General features: G+C 41.1%; 1 protein-coding gene across 3 annotated transcripts in view; it reads left to right on the forward strand.

The window, feature by feature from the left end:
• C1H1orf21 (chromosome 1 C1orf21 homolog) overlaps positions 1-18,436 on the forward strand; it is a 237,574-nt gene that overhangs the window by 106,484 nt on the left and 112,654 nt on the right. For all 3 annotated transcript variants that reach the window (XM_059937751.1, XM_059937754.1, XM_059937743.1), the window contains one exon: positions 17,137-17,231. In XM_059937751.1, the coding sequence (XP_059793734.1) occupies positions 17,137-17,231 (95 nt within the window). The remainder of the gene's footprint in view (positions 1-17,136; positions 17,232-18,436) is intronic.

Consider the following 18,436-nt stretch of genomic DNA (forward strand, 5'->3'; position numbering starts at 1 on the left):
GCCCTCTGGCCCAGTCCTCTCAGTGCCATCTTCACTGCCATGGATCATCCCATGACAGTGAACTTCAGGGCTCTGAAGGAAGAGCACACAGATGTGACGTGCCATGCTTTACACTGAATTTCTTTTTGTTGTTGTTGGCAAACAATCACTGAGTACTGGTAGGAAAACACCCCCTCTTATTGTACCCTGCTTCTGAGCCAGCGCCTGTTGACTAGGGTCTGGGAAACTTATATCTGAGCCAGAGTAAGGTCAGGGGCACCTCTGTTTTAGAGTCTGGGAACTCATCTGCATGTCTGGCTCTGTCTGGCTTTGCAGTTCCTTGGACCAAATGAAAACCTAAGTGTATCAAATAATTAATCCTAAGCTCTCTAGACTTTGGGATAGGAAGACAGTAGAGTTTACTATAGTTGATGCTTCATTTCCTTGTTCGGATATTTCTGTTTGTTCATTTCATTGTACTAAGATGCTCTGATGTTAAATGGAGAAAAACTGGTTATGAAACTCATATATATAGAATGTCATGGACTGAAAACAAGCCTCTAGGTATTCACCAGGAAAGGTGAGTGATGATTATCTCTAGGCGGTGCTTTGCACTTCTATTTCCAAATATCTACACCTTCTTTTCTAAAGGAAGTTTTTTGAAAAATAAAATAAATTTTATTTTCAAAAACATACTATGATGAACATTACTGTTTAAGATGAATATGCTGTTTATGAAGGAAAGAATAACCTAGAAATCTTTCTTAAAGGAGTTTATTTAGTACTTTTTATGTGCCAGACATTATTTCAAGCATTTTGTTATTTATTCATTCATTTAATCCTCAGAATACCTTATGAGGTAGGTTCCAATAGAAACCTGTCAGCATGGTCCCTAAATCTGTACCTTCAGCCACTATGCCATGCTATTTTATCTTCAAGTCCTTTTTAACTTAAAGTTACCACGTGCATAGGTTATAAAATATGAAAAGCAATGTGGTCAAGGTGCTGGCTTATTAAGAAAGTTCTGTATTTTCATATACCTGTTGCCACTGGAAATATCAACACGTGTAGTACTTTCCCTCATTAGGAATTATTGCTGATAGCAAAGTTCTTCTGTCTCCTGCTTCTCAGTGTCAACTTCACCATGAGCCATAACATTGAACTCCAGGGCTCTGAAGAAATTGCTCACTTTCCTAACTCCTGGTACACTAGTTAAATAAACAGTTCGGTTTCATTCTGCCTGTCTTCAGCCTTGCACCCAATTGGTTGCCTAAGATTGAGACTAAATTGAAAGATAGGAAATAACTATCATATAATTCCCTCTATGAAGTTTATTTTTAGCTAATGGGCCTTGTCTTGCTGTTCATTTCAAAGCGTAAAGAGGAGAAGTCAGGTGGGGCTTGACAGATTACTAATTCGAAATTGCGCCACCTTAATCCTTTGTGACTTGACTCTCAGTCTCTCATTTCTCACATTTTCTACTGTAAGTAATTCTTTGCAGAAGTAACTATCTTAGAGAGCACAGTGGGCTACATACGGCTTAAGGTTTTGTTAAAACAAACAAAACAAATGATTGTGGCCCCGGAAGCCCAGTTTATAGAGAAGCCCTTGACTCAGTGGCTGGAGATCTTGGGTGTGGTTGGATGCTGCTGCAGATTAGCTGCTACAAGGCCGTCTCTGTCATCCTCAGTTCCGCATTTTGGGAGTGAGTGTTGAACTTAGGTTGGAGAGTGTTGAGCGCTCGTGTTCAAAAGTTCTACTTGACCTGCTTCCCAGACTGTGGACAGTTCACATGACTCTGTGGTCTCAATTTCTCTCAAGCCATGGGGCCATTGGAAAGACTATATATGATACTGTTTTGATGAGTTTTTTTTTTAAAGAAAAATGATGGTGGTGGTAGTGGTCAACAAAATAATAGCTTTATGGTTCTAAGTTGACCAAGTGTTGATTGCTTTATAATTTTTTTCTTCTAAAAATTTAGAGAGAATTATCCCCAATATCTTCTGTAGCTTCAAAGCATTACCACAAGTAGAAAGCAAGAAAGCTGGAAGTGTGGGTGTTAACTATCCCTGCTTCCATCTTGGCTGGCTGGTTTTTAGTTTATCTTTCATGCAGCGATTCTTGAATTGGTACAGTGTAGTTGCTGGTCAGTGTGAGATTCGTGTTGCTGACTTTCTGTTATAAAGTTTTGTTAGAAGTAGTAGTGGGATATGTTAGTTCTATTTTTGAAAAGGGTAATAAAATGTATGATAGGACATAGTTTTAAACAAAATTTAGACAAAAGGGAACCTTTAATTTCCCAGGTTGATGACTTTATACTGTACTGTACTCTAACCTGGTCACTTTCAGAGTGTGATTTTGTTGTTGCCTTAACGTAGCTGTCTGTGTTGGTCCAGCCAGACTCTAAAAGAGCAAGAGAAAGTCACAACTTATAGAAAGTCAAATTCTAAAGGGTAACAAAGAGATAATAGTCTCGTGGCTGTTATATTAAATATATGCATAAATAATATTCTACTAACATATAATTAAAAATACAGTTTTAAACAATGAATAAAAATGGTCTTTGGTTTATAAAGGTTGCATAATTAAAGTTTTTATTGAAGTATAGTTGATTTACAATATTGTGTTAGTTTCATGTGTACAGCAAAGTGATTCAGTTATACCTATATATATTTTTCAGATTCTTTTCTATTATAGGTTATTACAATATATTAATTAAATTTTCTTAGATAAAAGGGCCATTGCTGGGAAAGGAAATTGGTGGAGAGAGGGACAAGTATATGCAGTTCAGTTCCTTAAAAGTAATACTCCAGGGCTTCCCTGGTGGCGCAGTGGTTGAGAGTCTGCCTGCCAATGCAGGGAACACGGGTTCGAGCCCTGGTCTGGGAAGATCCCACATGCGGCGGAGCGACTGGGCCTGTGAGCCACAACTACTGAGCCTGCACGTCTGGAGCCTGTGCTCCGCAACAAGAGAGGCCGCGATAGTGAGAAGCCCACACACTGCGATGGAAGAGCGGCCCCCACTTGCCGCAACTAGAGAAAGCCCTCGCACAGAAACAAAGACCCAGCACAGCCATAAATAAATAAATAAATAAATAAAAATTTAAAAAATAGTAAATGTATTATAAAAAAAATAAAGTAATAGTCCATGCTTAAGTTATAATGTAAGTGGATATTTACATTTTCATTTAAAATATATTTTCAAAAGCTATGTGCGTGGCTATTAAGAACTGAAGGTAAAAGATTAAGGGTGAAGTGAAAAAGCATGGTGCTAAAATACCAATCTGTGAAACTAATGAATTTTTTTCAGACTGTAAAACAAAGCCAAACTGGTACAAATCTGTATTTATATTATGTTGCATTTCCATTTTGAAAACCACATTCAAGACAAGCTACATTTAAATTCCCTTCTAGCTACAGGCACCCATGCTTCAGTGTATAAATGTCACTGTTGATTTTGATCTATAACCAAAGAAGAAATGATCAAATTATATATGAAATAGGATTTTATTTTTAATGTTGCACCCAGCATTTTGGCCTTTAAAGTGTCAGCTGTTCAACACCATATTTATTCATTAATCTTTTACTTCCCATTGCCTTCTTTCACTCCAGAAATGTCTCTTTATTTAAAAGTGTTTAGGTCTTGAGTTTTGACCATGGCTTTCCTCCTTTGTTCCTTGCCTTGTTTCCTCTAATGCAGTTGTTCAGTTGCTAAGCATTAAAATGAAAAGCAATATGCTTTTAGCTCAGATAGAACTCTGAAAATCACAGTTATTCATTCAAGAAATATTTATTGAGCAATTGCTAGAAACTGGCTTTTACTAGGGGATGTAACAGGTAAAAAGACAATGACTGCCCTCATTTTGTTCACATCCTAGGGAGTGACCCAGGCAGTAAACAGAGAGACATATAATACACTATCAGGTGGGGATGAGCACAGTGAGAAAAATAACAAATGCAAGAGAGTGATGCAGTGGCTTTTTTTTGGGGGGGGGGTGTGCTGTGTTGGGTTTTAATTGCTGCGCACGGGCTTTCTCTAGTTGTGGTGAGCAGGGGCTACTCTTCGTTGCGGTGTGCGGGCTTCTCATTGCGTGGCTTCTCTTGTTGCGGAGCACAGGCTCTAGGCACACGGGCTTCAGTAGTTGTGGCATGTGGGCTCAGTAGTTGTGGCTCGCGGGCTGTAGAGCGCAGGCTCAGTAGTTGTGGCGCACGGGATTAGCTGCTCCACGACATGTGGCGTCTTCCCAGACCAGGGCTCAAACCTGTGTCCCCTGCATTGGCCGGCGGATTCTTAACCACTGTGCCACCAGGGAAGCCCCGCGGTGGCTGTTTTAGATTCATAGGTCAGAGAAGGTCTGCCTGAGCAGTTGACATTTTTGAGCAGAGACCTGAAGGAAGGAGCAGGCCCTGAGAACACCCAGGAACAGTGTTTTAGGCAGAGGAACACCAGGGCCAAATCCCTGAGAGGGGGCAGCTGGTGGTTCCCAGGAAAAGTCGGAGGCCCTCAGGTGGGGAGAGTGGTGGGTGATGAGCTCAGAGAGGCAACCTGGGGTTAGACCAGGGGTCCCCACCCTCTGGGCCGCAGACCGGTACCAGGCGGCACAGCAGGAGGTGAGCGGCGGGCTAGCGAGCGAAGCTTCATCTGCCGCTCCCCATCGCTGCGCTGGCATTACCGCCCTCACCATCCCCCCACCCTCCCCCCACCCCCCCACCCCGAGTCCGTGGAAAAATTGTCTTCCACGAAACCGGTCCCTGGTGCCAAAAAGGTTGGGGACCACTGGGTTAGACTGTGTGTTGCCCGAAGCTCAAATATGGGCTCTGGATTCTATTCTAAATGTAATAGAAGCCAGGAGAGGGTTTGGGGAGTGGGGGAGTAATGTAGTCTGACTTTGGTTTTAATGTAAAGGCTTACTCTGGCTGCTCTGTAGGGAATAGGCTGTCAGACCTGGCCAAGGCCAAGTCTACCCACAGAGCTTCCTGAAGGAGACAAGTGAATCATTTCTAGGCCCTCCCCAGTTGAGGGAAGGTCAAAAGGATTTCAAGGCTTGAAACCCACACCTAAGAGTGGGTGACGTGGCTTGATCCACGGGAAACAGGTACCTCAAACGGTGATGTCGGCTGTTTCTGGAAACTGACACGGTGGTGGTGTAAAAGGGGTGAGCTTGCAATCCTTGCCCTTCTGGTCTGGCAGATACTTTGTACACCCAGACCTTGGGTGTACCTCTACCAGATCCTGCAGGAGCAGTGGGGAACCTTATCACCCACTGGCCTTGGTCAGGTTAAAAGCCTCTTTACACCATGTAAAAGAAACTTTGGAACATGTCCAGGCCATGCATTATACTTGAAGATCTTTGAACTCTCGAGATTTTACCTAACTCAGGCCTTTGGGTGCAAGCAGTATCTTAGAAAGGTAGCTGAAAGAAAATGGTACAGAAGATGTAAGGAACTGTGGCTGTTCTGTGTCTCTGTGTGAACTGTCCTCCCAAATTCTCCTTTGGCCTGTTTGTATAGAATGGTGTGGGCCTTTCATACTTTTCTATGTGTTGAAAATGTCTGATTTAAGCCATTCAAAGGCTTAGAAGTTACAGCAGTTCTTTTTTTTTTTTTTTTTTTACTATTTCCAGCTTTATTTACATGTAATTGACATAGAAGGTATAATTGAAGGTGTACAACGTGACGATTTGATATACATATACATTGCAAAATGATTATCACCATAAGGTTAGTTAACACTTCCATCACGTCACATAATTAATTATCTTTTGTGTGTGTGTTTATGTGTGTGTGTGTGTGTGTGTGCACGCGTTGAGAACATTTAAGATCATTTCGTTAGCAACTTTCAAGGATATAATACAGTATTGTTGTCTATAGTCACCATGCTGTACATTACATCCCCAGAACTTACTCATCTTATAACTGGAAGTTTGTACTCTTTGACCAGCATCCTCTTATATTCCCTTACCCTCTAGTTGCTGGCAACCACTATTCTACTCTCTGTTTCTATGAGTTCAACTTTTTTAGATTCCATATGTAAGTGATATACAGTATTTGTCTTTCTCTGACTTATTTCACTTATCACAGTGCTCTCAAGATCCATCCATATTGTCACAAATGGCAGGATTCCTTCTTTCTCATGGCTGAATACTATTTCATTGGCTATCTGTACCACATTTTCTTTATCCATTACTGCATCAATGGACATTTAGGTTGTTTCTATACCTTGGCTCTTGTGAATAATGCTGCAGTGAGCATGGGAGTGCAGATATCTCTTCGAGATTCTGATACCATCTTTTTCGGATGTATACCCAGAAGCGGGATTGCTGGATCATATATATGGTAGTTCTATTTTTAATTTTTTGAGGAACCTCCATACTGCTTTCCATAGTGACTGCATCAATTTACAATCCCACCAACAGTGCAGGAGGGTCCCCTTTTCTCCAAATCCTTGCCAACACTTCTTATCTCTTGTCTTTTTGATGATAGCCATTCTAACAGGTGTGAAATGATTCAGCAGTTCTTGTTTGCTACTGTACATCCCTGTGGAGGAAGCAAAATGGACCCTTAAGAACTTTCACTATTGTAATCTACATTTCAGTAGATTACATATAGATGGTGGGTGAGGGTCAACTGAGGACCACTTACCCATCAGCTCTGTGTCCTCAGGCTCGCGCTGCAGAGCCTACCTCGCAATTGTGATACTGCACAATTTGAATTTAATTGAACCACTCAAATGCCCTTATGAATCCTTCCCAAAAGATAAATAATAAAACCAGCTACCATCTCTTACAAACAAATTGAGCAGAATGTGTTACTAAAATAGTCTCGTTCAAACCGACCAGGTTGCGGAAGATGGTGTGTTCTTATTTACTGTGCTGTTCACCATTAAACTGTCCTCAAATATGCTGTTCCCCCCACTCACCCAGACACGTTATTCCTAAAGAGCTATTCTTTGTCGCTGTCAGAACACACGTTAGTCTCTAAGGGGAATCTAACTTGGCGATTCATAGCAACTGGAAATGATCTTTTGTTTTATGTGAATGAATCTCTTGTGAGAAGAGGTACAGACTTGGCAGGAGAGAGAGAAAGAGAGCGAGAGCCCTCCTCGCCCCTCATATGCACATGTGAATGAGCTCTCTCTTCGCCTTCTGGGACCTTTCTTCATGAGATCCGCAGTGAACGTCAAGTCATGAATATTTTTTATAAGTAGGGAAGCTGTACTCTTTTATCACAAACTGCCATGTTTTTCCATTTTAAAAATTCAGTGGCAGTGCTTGCAGCCTTGGGAATTACTTTAACTGAAAACAACTCTATCCAATTTCTTCCTATTCTTGCTAATGATTTTGCTGCCACTAAATTATTTCTAATGGCTGTAGAACCCAGAAGTCAGCTTCAGTCCAGAGGCATATTAAAAGAATCACCAAAGATCACTGAAAAGCAATTTAAATTTTTACTGGATAAAGAATCCCAGAGGCATCTCATTCATAAACCTACTTCACCATGTACTGAAATCTATTCCCGTGAATCTCTAGCTCTCTGCCACTCTGGTGACTTTTTGTCTGTCTTTCTTTGGACTACTTCCAAAATCTCCCCTCTCTAATCTTCTGCAAAACTTTCCACTCCAGCCCAATTCTTCTCATTAGCTCTGCTCTTTCTGGTGTAAATCCAGGCTGCTGCAGTTTCCCGCTAACCTCCTCACCCCGTCACCAGACTGCATCACAAAAGAGCACAAGCACGTCTGGCCTGCTGGTGAGGTTCCTTGGGAGAGGGGGAGGGGCCTGAGATGCTTAAGCATCCGGATTATTATCTGAGAATCTTTTCCTTCACAGAAATCCACTTAAGTCAGAACCCAGTTAAAGGAATTACATCAGATCAACATTAAGATGTCCTTCGTCCTTAACACACACACACACAGACACACACACACAGACACACACACACACACACACACACACCCATTGGCCAAATTGTTCAATGTTTCGGATAACTCTATGGCAGCCACACTAAATGGGAAGAGTTTCTGGAATGATCATAGAATTTCCTAATCCTGACCAGCCATCCTGCAAATTCATGACCCTTGATCTTGGGCAGCAGTGAAGGATTAACTGTGAATGAATCAGCAGAAATTTATTGCCAGTCCTAGAAAAGCAACTCTCATTTCAAGCCCTCTTGACAGTGGAATGACAGTGGAGTTTTATCGACTTCATGTACAAAGGAAGGCATGTGAGCCCCTCTGTTAGTATCTGTTCGTAATTGCTATTAGTGCCTTATAGTTTACCCCTAAAAAGAAAATAACTGTTTGCATTTATTTTATCATAATACATTTTTTAATGCCTGACCTGAAAAGGTTTATCTTTATCTTAAAGGTGACTTCCATTCGGGGAGAGGATTCATATTGTGATAACATTTTCTAATAGTTCTGTAATGGAAATCAGCAAACAAAGAGAATTTTTGTTTTTATCAGAAATTAACTTTACTACACGTTTGTGGGAAAGTCAAATAAGAGCCTGGGGTCTGAGTCGGACTGCCTGGTTCAAGGCCTGGCCCCACTCCCACCACTTACTGGATGGTATAGCTGGATGAGTGAATGTTTCCTTTTGATGGAGACATTGACGGTTCTCTGTCTTAGAGCCCCGTGAGCATTAAATGGGCTGTTGTATAACAGATTTTCTGAACTGGATCTGGGACATTTAAAGGGCTCTATAAACGATAGCTCTCTTCCTCCGCCTCTTCTTCCTCCAATCCCTCCTCCTTCTCCTCCTCCTTACTCCAGTGAAGGAAGACATCCTTGATTTTATTGCTTGGTATTAATGCTAAGATCATATATCAAAATTGTAGTGTATAACAGAAGGCTTAAAAGGAAGTTATCTTTCAAAATACAAAGTTTTTGTAAAGACATTGCAGTATTTACTGTATACTGTAGAATAGTTTCCGTTTTCTTCCATTAGGTGCGGTGGTGGTCAAATCGCCATTGTAATGAAAAGTCTCACAACCCTTACTTTGATTGGTATGTTAATTCCTAACTTAAGGAGCACAGGGATGATATCTTCCGCTGACAGAAGCTCCAGACGCCTGACAAGGGAGGCTCTGAGAGTTTCCCTGATGTTACCCATGAATGTTAGTTGTCTTTATAACTTTTATTTATGTCACTGTGATTTGCAAATATGTCCAAATCCTTTCTGAATCCATTCATACTTTATGCCTGTACCGTTTCTCAGAGTAATTATTTCCTGTGCTTTGCGGTTTAAAACAAGAACTGGCTTAGTGGTTAGAAGCCTGGCCCTGGATTCCAACCAACCTGGGTTAGAACCAGCACTGCCACTTGACCAGCCAATCAAGGACTAATCTCTGCAACTGGAAAATGGGTTATAATACCAGCCTCATAGGGCTGACATGAGGATTAAATCAAAGCAGGGGAGAGGACAGACAGCTGGGCGGCAGGCTTTCTCTTGAACGGTTATCAAGGATAAGAGGAACCGCACCAAGAATAGTAGAGAGGACTTAGCTGGCCTCCAGCTTTCCTGTGGTTGGTGGAGAACCAGCACTCCAGAAGAGTCAGAGCAGGGCTCTTGAGAAGCTGGAAAAATGGCTGTCAGAACCACCATGCCTGCCCCCCCTCTCTGGCAGTGGCTCGCCGCTCATTCTCTTTCTTGGTTAGGAATTATTGCTGTGTGATGCAAAAATTAAACCCCCTCTCCATAGGAAAGCCTTGGTTGCATATGCATTCCTAAAGGAGTCCAGGCTGGATCTGCATCTGGTTGCATGTGTTTTGTCGGAGCGTGTCAACAAGATGCAGGTTCCGGGGCCCTTAATGACTGGCTAATAGTTCCCTGGTCACTGAATGAGCCTCAGATGAATGGAGGAGATGTGCTGTCTGGCCTCTGAAATGATGAAATGATTCAGGAATGGGGCCGGCAGGTCCAGTCTTAATTATTGAGGGTGCTGTAATGAGGGAAGCTTTACCACCCTCTCGTCCTTGCAGCTGCGGGCACCTCTCAGCTTGTCCTCTTCGAAGGCGTGGACAAGACCCTAAGAATGCTGAGAGGCCATAGCACCTGTGCACGAGCATCTCAGCGCACTCCGTTCACTCAGGGAAGTCTGCCCCCTGCCTCTGCGGCACCCAGCTGGGAAGCCACCAAGCCAGGCCCGGCAGAGAAAGGCCCTTTGAAGCCGGTGCTCTGTCCCTTGTGATTCACTGCTGTCCCGCCAAAGGGGAGGGAGCTGGGATCAGGTTCAGCGGCGGCTTCTTTGCCCCTAGGATGGATCACACCCCATCCCCACCACTCCCTGTTCTGCATGCCGTGATATCTCCCCATCACCAGTTGAAGGCATACCTGTCAGGGAAGCAGGAAACAGGTTCTGGCAGATGTTGTGTCTTAAGCTCCAGCCCCACCAGTGCCCCACCAGCTGACTCCAGGTAAAAACTCCACCCTCGTGAGACTCTTTGTGGCTGCTTTCTCTGGCTCTTGGCCAGTCTTCTCCGTGTGTTGTTCTTCCTCACCTGACTGTTCCACCTCCACTGCTCCAAGTAAGTTCCACCTTTGCTACACCTTCTTTCAGAGAGAGAGAGAAAGCCTTGGATTGCGATGGTTGGGGGGTCTCTCCAGAGGAGATGGTTGAGGACAGGCCAGAGGACAGAAGCTTAGCCTGTAACGGTGGCTTCACTCTGGGCCCTGGTTGGGGAGACCGTATCCCCTCAGAATGGAGCCTGCCTCTGGTGGGATTCACATGCCAGGTCTTCCTGCACCGGCCCTAGCAGCCTCTGCTCCTTACATCCCTCGAGGCCCCCTGGAATCTGCGTGTTGGCCATGCTAGACCACTTGCAGTTGCTCCTGTTTGCCATGCTCTCTCTGGTTGTTGAACTCACCATCACCTTGCCTAGACCTGTCCTTCCCACACACACACTAGTGTTCCTCAGCGCTCCAGTGAGATAACGTCACCTCCTCCAAGACTCTCCCCATCCTTGCCTAGGGGGGTCCCTCCCTTCTGTTTTTATTACAGTCACCCCACACATGTGCTTCATGGCTGCAGACATTCTGCACTCTTATTTGCTCATTTTCTTAAATCTTCCCCTACTAGCTGTGAGCTCCTTGAGAACAGGACCTGCTTCCCTTCCCTAGGCGTAACCCCAGGACTGAGTACTATGTTCTCTGGCACGCAGTAGGTGCTCAGTGAATATTGCTGAAATGAAGAAGGAAAGAAACCCAGAAAAGACAGCAGGGGATAGCCCAGCACTTGCCTCAAAGACAGAAAGCAGCTAGTTCCTTCCATCACCTCATGTCTGAACAAAAATCAAGAGGTGTTTTTGCCCAGACCTTTTGGGGCCAGAAGTATGTCCATAAATTGGTATAGTTTACAGAGAGCTCATATCACAATGAATAGGAAAAATGCTACAACTCCAATTAGAGAAAAGGGGCAAAGGATATGAAGAGATATATCACAAAGGGCACACATGAATGATCAAAACGGGGAAAGTATTCAGTATCACTAGTAAATTTTGAAACATCAAACTAAAATAAAAATTAGATACCATTTTCACCCTTCAATTCATTGCGTATTTTTAAAAAGGATAATACCCTTTATTAGTGAGGGTGTGCTGAAATGAGTTTTACATGACTGAAGCAAGACTATATCTTTTATCTATCTCTGGTTTTCAAATATATCCAAGCATTAGGTTTCACTAGTGAATAAGGGTACAGTAGACATATGAGACTTGCCCTCTTAGTGATATTAACAGTTTTCAATTATGAGATATCATAAAGGGGGATATGTACAAATACGTACAATCTTCCTAATTCCCCTGGTGGAAACCCAGTGGCCAGGGTTTAATCTTCCACAAACATGAAGTCTGAAAACATAATTTCCCTGCTTGTTATTTTTTAACAGTTTATATTTTTAGACCATGAGCACTTAATGTATTAGAGAATCTTATTTTGAAATTAGTTTGCCTTTATTAGGTTGATTTGAGACACACTCTGAAAAAAACTGAGAGCATTTTGTATTAAATGCACCAAAGCCTTATTTTAGAGATATTCAAAACATTTAGAACGAGCAGTTCATAATTGCCCTAGAAATTGCTTAATGATAACTATTACATTGGAGAGGGCGAAATCACTTTCTGCAAGTGAGGATATAGTCATTATCGTGAAGGGACTGCCTGACTCAGAGAACTGATACTGGTCTGTGAAGTCCTTCAGCTGAGTCTCTACTTTGTGCATAAGGTTTTCCAGATTTAGTCTGTCTTGGTGGACTGTGGCTGAGTGGGATAGGGTCGCCTACTCGTGCGGTCAGTCTAGGGTCAGTCTAGCCTGAGGAACGTGCTCCAGGTAGCAGAAGGGTTCTCTGAGCATAAGCGTCCCCACAAGACAGTGGTTTTCCCCGGGCACTGTTTCCCAGCCTCTTCCATCGCCTCCCCTCCACACCCCCTCCATTGCTTATCACAGAGCCCAGCCCATAGTAGGTTCTCAGACTCTCCTGAACCTCCTCACCCATTCACTCTTGTGCCCTCAAGGAAGGCCGAGACTAGGAGCTGTGCCAATGGCAGTAATTGAGTTAGGATATAAAGGAAGATAGAGGAACATTATTTTCTTGTAACCCTGGTTTCACTCAAATAATGATCACTCTTCTTTTTCCTGTCATAAAAGTTATTTATTGTTCTTTTAAAATTATGTTATATTTTAATTAAAGCACTCTATGCATTTAGTTAAAAAATGCTAAAGGCTTATCATGGGCGATAATATTCCCTTCTCACTTTATTTGTTAACATAGTTAAGTCAGAATTTTCAGTTAAATTAATTTTTGATGTTATGTTATGCTTTTTGTTTTTATACCTTGATGGATTTTGTGCATTAGAAATAGTGTTCCCTGCAGAACCAGCACAGTTTTTCTAAAGCAGCAGCCAACATTTATTGAGCATTTATTATGGGCTAGGCACTGTTTTAAGTGTATTCATATATTAATTCATGTGACTCTGTGTGTGAGATTAGGTACTATAAATATTCCCATTTTACAAATGAAGAAACCAAGGCACAGAAAGCATGAGTAAGTTGCCCAAGGCCATATGGCTAGTCATTCAAGCTCTAGAGGCTAAGCTCTTAGCCACCATGAATACTCACCTCTTGAAAAAAATCTCGCCAAGTAAAGAAATAAAGATCCTAGGCATGAATTTGGAGTCGTACCAAGATTTGGGGACTTGAATTTAGTTAGCTTGGGGGACAGGATGTTCAGTGGGAGAAACCCAAGGGAAGTGAGTTTACACTAAAATGCAGAATAGTTTAGTCTTTTATTTGGTTTGTTTATTTTTATAAATACTTCTTTTACCTCTTGTTCCAAGCCCTCATATTTTCCTGAGCATATAATAATAATAAGTCTACCAGAGAATCTTCATGCAAAATTTGGATGATGAACCAATCCGGAGCATTCAGTGAAGATGCCCAGATGTAGGATTGTTTTTTTTTTTTTTTTTTTCTTTGTAGGATTGTTTTGATATGAGGACATTAGCACAGAGTTTTTGAAATCGGAAGAGTCCTGGGAAAGATTCATTCTGGTACATATGTCATTGATCAGAAGAAGACTTGAGTGTGAAAGTATCAATAGATACGAATTTCACCATTCTAGGAAACAACTGTAAGATCCCTTCCTGCCTCAAAGAGTAGCGTTTCTACAACTCTTTCCTGTCTTCCTCCTTCCCCATCTAATATGTACTTTTATGAGAACTGTTAACTTTTTAATAGTTATGGCATTATAAACTCACTCCAGCACTCATCTCCTTCTAATTCACTCATTTTGAAGTCAGTTCCGTTGATTATAAATGTAACCTTGTAGCAGATCTTCCATCTGCAAAGCTTGGGAGGAGGACAGGATAGGGGCCAGTGAGTTGTTGACAATGGAAGAATTGACAGGATCCTGAAAATGGGGATGATTCCATAACATCTGAAGCAAGTCCAACCAACTGATCCCCTTCTAGTTCTAAAAACCTAATTTTATATACATATATATGAGGCACTTTACGTACGTCAAACGTGAGGTGCAGAGATTTGGTGGGAAACAGTGTGTCTTTAACATGATAGAGCTGCCACAGAAACAGTGTAGCCCTCTCTGATGGAATCTGAGGAATAAAATGCTAAAAATATCACCATAGCAGTGCTTTTACCCCAGATCTATTTTTTTGACTGGCATAGCCTGCAACTGTTTACATAGAGAGAAAGGGGAGCAGGTTGGAAACGGGGTGTTAGCCTACAGCTCCTGACGTGCATTTTAAGAAGCCACCTGACAAGATCAACAGTAAGAAAAGAAAAATTGTGAACAGGTGTGAGGGAGCTAGAGGAAGACAGTCTGCTTGTGGCTCCTCTTAATCAAGTTGGCAGGTTGTTCTGTTGCCGGGCGGGGCTCTCTGGCTTGTAACAGTGGCTCTGCTACTTGCAGTTGCCTCCAGTGTGTGATCTGATGAAGGGGCTGAAGTCCCACACGGATTCCCCTGTGCCCTCACCAAAAGGAAAAATGGATTTCCGTAGTGGTTGTGTCACTGCCATAACCCGAAATGCCCCATTGGTCCACACAGAGTGCCGTTCCTGACGGCTGCATCGCCATGGAAATGTGTGACACGTTGGTTGACGAGTTGTCTGTTTCCAGATGGGCATCTTCATCCCCAGCACCAGCCTTTGAGAGACTTGACAGACCGTTTTTAAGTATTTGCTTTATACGAATTGTGGTTTATCTAAGGGTCTTGCTGGCTTTTTTGTTTCGTACCACGATGGATTCTGTGCAGAGTGTTATGTAAGTAATAATGATAGGTCTGGCTTTGCAGTCGTGGCTGTTTGTTTTTCTTTTTTATCCAGTCATAGCGTGTTCCACAAAGACAGCATTGGCTAGCCAGGCGTGTTTGTTAATGACACGCTAAAACCTATCCTCTTTCTAAATTGGTGACATTATAAAAAGTCTGTCGGTGGGATAACACTGCTTTGAAAGACATGTAGCCAGCAGCTTTTGTTCACTGTAGAAAAATATTAATAGTTTGTCTACTATTGATACTTTGAATTCGGCTGCGTTTCCTGGAGGGATAAAAAGAGAATGAAGATTGAATATCACTCAGCTGTTTAGAGAGTTTCTGCTGTGGGCTGTGGCTTAGGGGTGGGAGAGGACAGCGGGCAAGGCAAGGGCGGGTCCCCTCTGGAAGAAACCTTTTGCTATGCCGCAGGCAAAGGGCCATCTTTTGGAAGGCTCTTTCAGAAGGTCCTGCTTAGGTCCTAAAATGTTGTGCTTTCCCCATCTCATCATGTGAGGTTTTGTGTCCTCTAGACAAAATCATAGAGTCCACTGGAATTGTGTTTAAAACAAATATGTATGTATGTGTGTAATTTATATTTCAATATTTAGAGACTCGACTCACTGTAAGTAATTAAGATCACAATTTAGTTCAGTTAAATGTTAGTAATTATCCCAGTGAACCATCATTTATAAATATTAATGTTCCGAAGTGAAGTTAGGGAGACCCATCTTTAGCTATTATTTTTTTCCTTTATTTTTGTCTCTGTTTAATTGTATGGGAGGCATAATTAGCCAGTGTCTTTTCTTTTTCAATTAACAAGTGCTTTTCCAACTTCTGAGTAAATAATCCTTAATTAAATGTGCCAAATTTATTAATTTACTCTTATTTTTTTCTCTTCTGAATACCAAATTGGAATGTGAAATTCTGTATTTTGTAATTGTGGATCAAAACCCATTGATTAACTTGTTAATACATTTAGGACATGGTATTCCTAAAGGACTCATTACTGTAACCTCATACCAGTCTTTCTAATTTCTTTAGAAAGAAGCAGAATCAATAACTACCTTGAATTGTCAGATGGAAAAAACAATTGGCTCAGCTGTGAACATGGAGTCTTTATTCAGATATATGCAAATGTATTACTTTCATAAGGATGATAATTTTGAGAAACATTGGAACAGCATAATTACTTGAAGAAATATTACTGTAACAAACATCTTTGGGGGTAGCGTGTTAAGGGATAGTATGAGGAAGCCTGAAACTATATAGGAAATGGTATTATAAATAGTAAGGCAAGAAATTATATAAGCATATAGTCATTGTAGCAAATTAACCACAGGCAGTAAGAAAATATATTGCAACTTCCTAGTGATAGACATCTGTCTATTAGGTAGCCTTTTATAGACATTATTCCATGTCATATGCTAGGCAATCATCAGTTTGTTGGTTGATGAAATTTTCTAATTCCATAATGTCTGTGATTTTTCCAATACACTGGACTAAAGATGACTCAAAGTCACACCTGTTTTTGACCTTGACATGCCCAAGTCATGTCATTTCCTGTTGACAGAAATCTGGTGAATATGTCATCATTGTCATCACCAAACCTCTACCCTGGAGAGGAGCTTTAATTGCAAGTTTTCCCAAGTTTGTCCTATGATGTATTTTGATACTGGAATTTGTTGTACTCTCTCTCTGGCTGTTGCAAAGTCCAGGTCCCGTCCATGGCCCACTATAGTCTCCTGCCTTGAGTGATAGATATACCTACCAATTAGAGCCGTGTGATATTATGGCTCTTCATGTGTGTGACTTTACAGAGAGATTAAAGTCTGTATGTATCATATGAAATCGTTGCAGACTGTTCCACATTTAATATGGGGATCACCAACAGGAAAATTTCAATTTCCAATTGTTTATATCTATTTGTTGGTCAGTTAAGCTCTTTAGTCTTACTTTGTTTTTCCAAAAGAAAGAAATTCAGGTGTGAACGTACTGCATAACGTTGCTGCCACAGGCATTTTGAACTAATATTCTCAAGGAGAAAAATCTCCTTAAACCATTATGTGATATGCCCTAATGCGTATAAATTTCCGAATAGGCTTTAGATATGGAATAACCTCTGTTTCTTCTGCCACCACCTGCTCTCTGTGAAAGGACCAGGCAGTGCCACTTTCATTAGCTGCCTTCGTGGTGCTGAGCTTTTCCCAGTAGACAGAGGAGAGCGCCTCATAAAAAGAGGCTGGTTAAGCTTCTTCCAGATTGTTTCAAATGAACCACATAGAAAGGCCGCAGGGAAAAGGCTCTAACAAATTATGCTGTTGGGCTTTTCTTACTGACACTTTTCTCCCATTGTGAAAAAAGTTGTAAAATGTCTTTTCTTTTTTGGCACTCAGATGAGTATAGGATCAAACCGGTGGAAGAGGTCAAATACATGAAAAATGGGGCAGAAGAGGAGCAAAAAATAGCAGCCAGGAACCAAGAAAACTTGGTAAGCATTGAATTTCTTGTATAACAATGAATTTTGGTGACAGCATTATAATAAAATCTGCACTGCATGTTTAAACTGCAGCTTACACACTGGCACGAGATTTCTTGAAAATGCCGTTGCTATTTATAGCTTGCCTGGAAGCTGTACCAGTACTCCTGTATCCTGTTTGTTTTTGAACAAGCTCTTCTTTAATCTTCATAGAGAATGTTTCAGGGGAAATGTAGCAAAATTATTAGTATTTCAAAATGGTTAAATTTAAAGGAAAAAGCATAAAGTAGGAATGAGTTTTATGGGGGGTGGGGACCATTACCTTTTTTCTTTTTCTCTGCATCCTTTAACTCGTGTCCAGATCACAGTGAATGGCTAAGTTTCATTATTCTCGATATGTAGTGTTGTTAAGGAAGTTGCCTTTCAAAGGAAAATAAGGTACTTTGAAGGTAGGTCTTTATCAAATTTGTACTTCACATTCACACTGTTAAGGTATTGTGGGTTTTGAGTTAACGTGAGAATTCTAATGATCTGAAGCAGATAGTTGGAACGTCTTTCTCTAATACAAATCAATATACATGTTCCACCTTAATATTCCATCTCTTAAACTTAGTAAGTTATCATATTAGCTGATTTCTTAAGAGATTACAGATTGTTAAGAATATGCATTTATTCAGTTATGTTGGAGCAGAATTGTTTTTCTCTTTTATTTTGGGATTAATTGCTTGCTATTTTTTTCATGTTTGAGTGAATGTATTTTTTAAGAAGTTTGCAATGTCATAAAATATTTTCACTTGACTTAAACTCCTTTTTCCGTTATGTGCTTTGTTTTTGTTTTTCTGATTTCTGTGGCAGCAGAGGGAGTCGGCAGAATATTCACCAGTGCTCATGAGTATTTAAGGCTGTCATTTTTCCATGATACACTAATGAACATAACAGCCTCACTCTTTTTCCTCTATTCTTTTCTGAACATATGATCTACAACTTGAAAAACTCAAGTATCAACAACTGAGTATTTTAGATCATTTTAAAGGAGTGAAAAATACTCTGATAAAATTTTGCTTTATAAATGGGATTTGGATTTTAAGGTATCCCTCAAGTCACAGAGGTTCATCATACCTGTGGTATATTTTAACATCAATACTTAAATCCAGAAAAGGTAGCTATGACTAAATAGTGAAGTTAATATTATCAGACTTTTTACATGAATTTTTTTT

The sequence above is a fragment of the Balaenoptera ricei genome, chromosome 1 (assembly GCF_028023285.1).
Source record: "Balaenoptera ricei isolate mBalRic1 chromosome 1, mBalRic1.hap2, whole genome shotgun sequence".
Taxonomy (NCBI): Eukaryota; Metazoa; Chordata; class Mammalia; order Artiodactyla; family Balaenopteridae; genus Balaenoptera; species Balaenoptera ricei.